Here is an 8,670-nt window from a genome sequence, read left to right as displayed (position 1 = left end):
TTCTTGTGAGTTTCTCTTATTTACATGGTTCTTGTGAGTTTCACTTGTTTACACCATGGTTATACTTCCTGCACTTCCTCAGCCCCTTAGCTTCTCAGATAAGATCTAGGGAGTGTTACAAGGTCAAGCCTAATTATGCTAAGAGGACTGTGCCCTCTAAGCTAGGACTTGTTTGTGACTTTGCCAGCAGGTCAGTCTGAGGCTTAACCCTATATCAGTTTCCCACAGTATAGTATTGTGTGTTTGTCCTAGAACCAATCACCAAGGGATACCAAAAGATGACTGTATTTTTCGAACTTCTGCCACTTATAGATTATCACAAAATATGATAATCTAAATTAAAAACAATGGGCTTTGGCAGTTACTTCTTACGTAACCTTGGTCACATTTTACTATCTACTGTATAGATTGCTCTGAAAGTAAGATTCATAATTCAAAGCTTCATCATGTACAAGGCCCTTTGTATCCTGATCTCCACTTATCTCTTTAATTATGTTTGCTGCTCCCTCACATGCAGCTTTTACTTGAGCCCTGTGAAAACTACAGTTCTTTATACCTGTGTGTCATCAGAACACTGTACCTTGTGGAATACCTGCCCCCCCCCTCCCCCCGCCGCTTCATGTAGATTCTAGGTAACTCCAGCTCTGCTTTCAAAATTCAGCTCAGCTGTTTTGATTTTATTCCTGTTTCCTTCTCCTCTCTGCTTTTGCTGCCCTGTCGTTTTTATAGTACTCTCAGTGTAACTCGTAGCACTGTGTGGGAGCCTTTGGGTCTCTGGTTTCTCTGTGAGACTGAGCTCAGTATTCTCTTTATCCCAATACATCCCATGTTTATTTTTATTAAATATACACATCAGTTCTGATAGTATGGTGTAAGCTTGCTTAATGTGACCTAATGACTTTTGGACTAGTTATTCAGGAATGAGATGGAGCACTTGTAATACTTTTTAAAAATCCTCTCCTAAGGATATGTATGCTTTTATTGATTTTAGAGAGAGGAAGGGAGAGAGAGAAAGACATCAATGTCAGAAATATCAACCTGTTACCTTCCATACACAATTGGACCAGGGATCAAACTTGCAACCTAGGTATGTATGTGTCCTGACCAGAAATTTAACCTGCAACCTTTTGGTGTACGGGATGACACTTTAACCAACTGAGGCACCTGGCCAGGGCTATAACCCTTTTTAATTTAAGAGTATAACTATAAAGGATTTTAATTTAACATGTTTGTATATTTTCTTTCTACCCTTGTTTTGCACATTTGGGCAGTTTCTCTAAGTTGAAATTACAGGCTATTTTCTATTTTGCTTTCTTCACTGAACATCTTATCAAACTTTTTTCCCATTTCATATCCTATCTAATAAAAAGGGAATATGCTAAATTGACCTTCACACTGTCACAAAATGGTGTCCCCCACAGCCAATAAGGAAGGAATATGCTAATTGACTGTCTTGCCCTCAAAGATGGTGGTGCCCACAGTCACAAGATGGCCGGCAGGAGAGGGCAATTATGGGCGATTAGGCCAGCAGGGGAGGGTATGTAGGGACAACCAGGCCGGCAGGGGAGGGCAGTTGGGAGGGACCCGGCCAGCAGGGGAGCAGGTAGGCATCAAACAGGCTGGCAGGGGAGGGGGTAGGGGCAATCAGGCAGGCAGGCAGGCAAGCGGTTGGGAGCCAGCAGATCCAGATTGTGAAAGGGATGTCCACAGGGATCGGGCCTACACCGGCAGTCGGGCATTCCCCAAGGGTCCCAGATTGGAGAGGGTGCAGGCTGGGCTGAAGGGGGGGACGCCCCCCCAGTGCACCAATTTTGTGCACCGGGCCTCTAGTAGTCCTTATAATTGTCTATTACTGGGCCTCTAGGGACCACTTGACACCTGTGTCTTGCCTCTTGCCGGGGTCCAGCCCCAGCAGGTCCAGGGGTCCCCAAAGGTGTGGACGGAGTTGGCGAAGAAGGAATGACACGGAGACAGCATTCAGTTGATCAGCAGCCTTGCCAGGATCTCTAGCCACAATCTCCAGCCAAGTTCTGTGTCCATGTTCTCTTGCTAGGTTCTCCAGCCACGTTCTCCAGCCAGGTTCTGTAGCCATGTTCTCTCGCTAGGTTCTCCAGCCAGGTTCGGTCGCCAGGTTCTGTAGCCGGGTTCTTCAGAGGTCCTGTCTCTAAGTTCTCCAACCAAGTTCTGTAGCCAGGTTCTGTCCAGGATCTTTTGCCATGTTCTCTCCAGCGAAGTTCTTCTGTCTCTAGGTTCTGTCTTCTAAGTTCTCTGTCTAAGTTCTGTCTCTTGTTGTCTTGTTGCATCTGTATTTATACCAGTTGATTCTAATCCTATCAATCTCTATTCCAAAGGTTAGGGCGTTTAGTTAAGAGGTTTTATTCCCTCCCTAACTTCAGGGGAAAATCCCTACCTGGGGAAACAACCTTTCTCGGAGAGGTGACCTTGGTTAAAACACAGCGCCAAGAAGGTGAGCAAACATATTAAGAACAGTATGCCATATATGCCAGGTCCCTTGAAACAGCAAGGATGGACCGGCTCCCAGCAGCCTCTTTGATAGCATACTCCTGATTTCCCTCTTTCCTCTCAGATTGTTTCTACTGTGTGTTGTTTGCTGGGTTTTCTTTTCATTCCTTAAACTTTGATGTTTCACTGTCTTCTATATTGGGTCCTTTTTTGTTGTACTGTGTAAACTTGGGGCTCTGTTCTCATCGCCTATGGCTTCAGTTACATTCTATATGTTAATACCTCCTACTTTTGGTGTCTTTGAAACTCTAGAGCTGTGTATTGAGCTGTGATGGCCCAGTGCCTCTAGAATGTCTCACAAGTACTTCAAACAAATGAACTTACTCTCCCCCCCACCCCCCACCCCCGGTCCAAATTTGCTTTTCCCTTTTTACCACCTCATTGAATGGCATCATCCAACTGGTTGTCAGGGACCTGATAGACATCCTTGATTCCTCCTACTTTTACTTTGACATTCCTTCCACTGAGGTCCAGTATCCCTGAAGTATGCTTTGAATCTCTATGATGCCATAGAATGAATATTTGTGGTGTTCCCTCTCCCTCAACCCCAATCTTGTGTTGAAACCCTAATCCCCAATGTGATGTTATTTGGAGGTGGGTTGGTAAATAAACAGGTCATGAGAGTTGAACCTCATTAATAAAATTAGTACCCTTATAAGAGAGACGATCTCTTTCTACCGTGTGAAAACACAGTGAGAAGTGGCCATCTACAAGTGGGGGGGACTTCTGGCCCTCACCCAAACCTGATCATGCTGGCACCATGATCTTGGACTTGTAGTCTCAAGAACTGTAAGAAATATATGTTTATTTTTAAAGCCACTCACTTTAAATAGCCCAAACAAACTAAGACACTGTACCTTTCTTTATCTCCACTCTTACTGCTCTAGTCTAGGCCCCACAATCTTTGGGCTATACCCTCTTAATTGATCTCCTGACTTGCACCCTTGCTCTTCTCTAATCTGATTTCCATGCTACAACCAGAGTAATCTTTCTAAAATATAAATCAGATGGTATTTTTCCTCCACTTTCTTTAGAAACTTCTTACTGTTCTTTAAATAAGATCCACACTCCTTACTGAGGCTGGCAAGATCCTATATGATATTGTCCTTGCCTGTCTGTTGGGCTTCAACCTTTAAAATAATCTCTTACTTGGATAATCTGTGTTGAATTTATGTCAGTTCTTAGAATGCTTGTGTTTTCTTCCATGTCTGGGTGTTCACACAGGAAATACTGTTCACTTCCTTTCTTCACTGGAGTTTTAAAGGGGTCATTCAATTACATTAGGACTACCTGAATAATCTTGTTTTAAAGCCAGCTATGCTATCCTATATATAAAAACCCTGGGTCCATCACATCCACAATGACTGGAGGCTCGACTGACCACCAGGCTAGGGAGCTGAGGGAGGGGGAGGTGATCAATCAGTGGCAGAGGTGACTGGCAAGCAGCTGGAAGTCAGACCTCTTGGTCCCTCCTCCTGGCCCTCAGACTCCAATCAATCGGTGGTGGAGGCTGGGCAGAACTGGGAACTAACTGGCTCTCTTAGTAGTCCTGCAGGGTCAATCTCAAGAGGCATCCATTATGCTATTTAATCTCTTAGGCATGAACAGATAACCAGGGGTCATCAATATTTGAGAAAAACCTCTAATATAACAAAAACAAACAGTTTTGAGGAAACAATATGCGGGGGTGGGGGATTTAAAAACAAAACTATTATTACTATATTTAGGCTTTGAAGAATCTATGGCACATGTGAAATAAAAATTAGATGTTGTTTTTTGGGGAAAAACACTGAGAATGAAGAAAACAAAACAAAAAATTTCTTAGACTTAGATAACATCCTAGCAGAAATGCAAACTTACTTAAAAGGAGTCAGCAGCCCTGACTGGTGTGGCTCAGTTAGTTAGGCATCGTCCCTGCACCAGGAGGTTGCCAGATTCCCTGTCAGAGCACATGCCCTGGTTGTGGGCTTATTGATGTCTTTCTCTCTCACTCGCTCTTTAAAAATCAATAAACTATTCTTTAAAATAAAATGGGTCAGCAAACTACAGCCTGCAGGTCAAATCCTGTTGAGAATATACAATGTCTCCTTTTTCCCCCTCCATTGCCCCCTCCACCCTGTTCCTGCCCTGCCCCAGGCCTTCACCACCCTATTGTCTGTGTCCATAGGTAATGCATATCTTAATAGTAAAGGGCTAATATGCAAATAGTTGTTACGTGCAATCAGCAGGAGGCTTCATCCTCAGCCTGCAGGGCTTGATGTGGGACCTGAGGCTCTGTCCCCGACCTGGTGGGGCTTGAGGTGGGTGGGGCCGTCCGGGTCTGGGTCTCATGTAATTTTGAGGCAGGAACTTGATTCTGACAGGAGGGAGATTTTCATATACATTTTACTAATTTTCTTTCATCTCTGACACTTCTATTAGAGAGAAAGGGCAAATAGCAATATTAAAATATTTTCTTTAATTCCCTTTTAATGTGCATGAATTTTGTGCACCAGGCCACTAGTATAACATAATCATGGGAGTGGTATCTTAATCACATTCACAGGTTCCAGGGATTAGGACATGGAATCTTAGGGACTACTTTAAGAATTAATGTCTACCATACTGTTTTAGTAATTATTACATGGTATCTCCAGGTTTCTTTTACAGTGGGGCCTTGACTTATGAGTGTCCCAACTAACGAGTTTTCTGAGATACCAGCTGTCTCTCGGCTGATTTTTGGCATTGAGTTGATAGAGTAATTTGAGTTAACGAGCTTGATCTCGGAACGAATTAAACTCATAAGTAGGCCCCACTGTATTTGCATCTCAGGTTACCATTTCCCATGTGTTTTTCTTTTTATATTAGGTTTATGAGATTGCAAAGAATGAAAATGTGTTCAGGTTACCTTGGGTGGTCAGAGTTTATCTTATAGTGTATACACACCTTGTGGAGACAGACACTTGGCAGTGACTGAACATTAAAGCACAGATACCTTGTACTCCCTCTTCTGGTGACTCTCTTAAACTGGCCATTCCGTTTATCTCTTCACTGATTCTGTTGCCTGTCTTCTCCTGCTATTAAAAAATTTTTGGCTTGCCCTGACCAGTTTGGCTCAGTGGATGGAGTGTCGGCCTGCAGACTGAAGGGTCCCAGGTTCAATTCCGGTCAAGGGCATGTATGTACCTTGGTTGCGGGCACATCCCCAGTAGGAGGTGTGCAGGAGGCAGCTGATCGATGTTGCTCTCCCATCGATGTTAAGAACACTCTATCCCTCTCCCTTCCTCTTTGTAAAAAAAATCAATAAAACATTTTTTAAAAAGTTTTTGGCTTATTGGTGATCTTAATATTATCACTCCTTAAGCAGTAACTACTGTGTTTGAATTCTAGTTGTGCTCTTTGAAGTTAGCTGCTTCAGCTTCAAAATAGGATACTTACCTTGCTAGACTTTTTTGAGTATTTGTAGTATAACATATCTAGTACCTGACATACTATTGTACAATAAATAGTACATAATATGATGTGAGTTGTTCCCATTCTTGTTTCTGAACACACAAAGGAAATGGTTTGAATAGGTCACTTATCAAGTAGTATACCAGTATATAGCGTGTGTCTTACTAGGCCACTTTGGAGATTGGATATTAGCCTTTGGTAATCATCTGCTGCTAGGGTTTTGGGGCAGTTTTGAAGCACAGTGCCCTACACATTGGAACCATTTAAGGAACTGCTTTGTGGGTACGTTAGAGCTTTCAAAGTCATAATGTATATTTCCTCTAATGTGAGTTGGTAATTACTTTTTGACTTACTTATCTTGGTATTTTTTTCTTAGAAATGTGACATGCTTATTATGTATACTATTTAGCAGTTAAACTGATCATTTGATGAAAATGTCTTTACTTTTTCAGTATTTTATTTCAAATGGTTTATTTACATAAATCATATTTCATATGGTTTCTCCCTTATTTTCATTTTAATTAAGATTTATTAAGGTTTTGTATTTCAAAAAATGCCCTTTGACCTCTGTTGCAATGATCATATAATTTTTCTTGCCTAACCTGTAAGTTTAGTGCTAGTAAACAGTTCCTTAAAAAATATGGATAAACCTTGCTTAGTCATTGTATATTTTTAAATGACATAATTATTTATTAATTTTTCTGAGTTGATAAGTGAGCTTCATTTCTTTCTAAGGTGTCATATTTAAATTGGGCTCATTTTATTATGGACAAAATTATTAATATTTAAATACTGGTAACTTACCTTCTGCTAGTTCAATCATATAACTAAATTTTAAATTGTATAGGTTTGTATAAAGGAAATATGGTAAGATTTTATTGTGGGACATGTATTTGATTAAATTTTTGAACAGATGACCTTGTGCAGAAATTTGTAAATAATTAGGTCTTTTTTCCTTCCAAGGTATCCTTTGTGTAGCTGATCAATGCCATGGCTTACGTGAACTAGCCCTGAATTACCACTTGTTAAGTGATGAATTGCTGCTGGCTTTATCTTCTGAAAAACATGTTCGATTAGAACATTTGCGCATTGATGTAGTCAGTGAGAATCCTGGACAGACACACTTCCATACTATTCAGAAGAGCAGCTGGGATGCTTTCATCAGACATTCACCCAAAGTGAACTTAGTGATGTATTTTTTTTTATATGAAGAGGAATTTGATCCATTCTTTCGGTATGAAATACCTGCCACCCATCTTTATTTTGGGAGATCAGTAAGCAAAGATGTGCTTGGCCGTGTGGGAATGACATGCCCTAGACTAGTTGAACTAGTAGTGTGTGCTAATGGATTACGGCCTCTTGATGAAGAGTTAATTCGAATTGCAGAACGTTGCAAAAATTTGTCAGCTATTGGACTAGGGGAATGTGAAGTCTCATGTAGTGCCTTTGTTGAGTTTGTGAAGATGTGTGGTGGCCGCCTGTCTCAGTTATCCATTATGGAAGAAGTATTAATTCCTGACCAAACGTATAGCTTGGAGCAGATTCATTGGGAAGTGTCCAAGCATCTTGGTAGGGTGTGGTTTCCAGATATGATGCCCACGTGGTAAAGACTAAGTGATGTAGGAATGATGAATAATATAGCACCTTAACTTTAAGCATATTGTATTATAATAAAAGTTTATTTCCTGTAACTCTAATATAATTCTATTTTGTGGAACAGAAATTTAATATCTGTATTGAGTATATAAGGACTGTTTATTGGAAGACCCATGAATCATTTTTGGTCGGAAAACTTTGTTTCTTTAGTCAGATTACAGATTTTTTTTAATTTGGTTCAAATCTGAAACCTGTTATAAAGATTGAATATTTTACAGTCTGAAGACACAAAACCAATATATTATAATATCCAATAAGTGAGTACTAATGGATTTTACAAAATGTGTTGTCTATGCATTCTTTTTAAATGTAAACTTGACATTTTAGGGTCTTCAGTTATACATATACCTGTTATAAGGTGTTTCATATAGCTCAGGAAAGTAAGCATTTTGTGAGAAAAAATGTAGGTTATTTTGTATCTAATGAAAAAGATTGGTTGGATGTTCTCAAATGTTACAAAGCCATTAAATAAGGTACAAATATAAATGTAACTCTTGGACATCTGATATATGTCACGCAGTAGTTATATTAGAAGGATAATAAACAGTCAAGATAAAATTAAAAGAAAATAAACACCAGAAGGGAGGCATTGTCTAGTATAGTATAAACTTTTAGGTTTGCTCTGTAACCTGCTAAACCATTATATTTCTTTTCTGCAATACATCACTCTATGTGGCACTTGAGGCATTGTATGTAAAGTAAGGAATGTTTTACCAATTCTCCTTGGTTTTGTTTGTTTAAACTAGTTTTGAAGTATTAATAATTGAAATGAAAAGTTTCTTTTTAAAAAGCTAAATTCAAATAATTAAAGGTAGAACTTTAAAATATTTAAAAATTATTTCCATGAAGGAATATATTTTTAAGTCTCCAGTTAATTTCATTTTTCCATTTTGGAATTATATAGTTATGTAAGTAGGTCTTTCAAAAATCATAAAAGAAGCATCAGTGTACAGTTCAGCATAAACTGTAAATTTAAAAGGATATATTTAAGTTCCTAATCATATTTTTTAAGTAAATATTGCTCAGTAGACTGGAAAATGGTAATAAGACAATGTCGAT

The 8,670-nt window shown here is 39.6% G+C and overlaps 1 protein-coding gene across 1 annotated transcript in view; it reads left to right on the top strand.

Moving 5' to 3' along the window:
* Positions 1-8,158, top strand: part of FBXL3 (F-box and leucine-rich repeat protein 3) — a 19,837-nt gene extending 11,679 nt beyond the window's left edge. The window contains exon 4 of the mRNA XM_006778913.2: positions 6,919-8,158. Within this exon, the coding sequence (XP_006778976.1) occupies positions 6,919-7,562 (644 nt within the window). The 3' untranslated portion in view covers positions 7,563-8,158. The remainder of the gene's footprint in view (positions 1-6,918) is intronic.
* The last annotated feature ends 512 nt before the right edge of the window (positions 8,159-8,670 follow it).

Source organism: Myotis davidii, unplaced genomic scaffold (assembly GCF_000327345.1).
Source record: "Myotis davidii unplaced genomic scaffold, ASM32734v1 scaffold268, whole genome shotgun sequence".
NCBI classification, from domain to species: domain Eukaryota; kingdom Metazoa; phylum Chordata; class Mammalia; order Chiroptera; family Vespertilionidae; genus Myotis; species Myotis davidii.
This window is presented reverse-complemented; position numbering and strand designations above follow the sequence as displayed.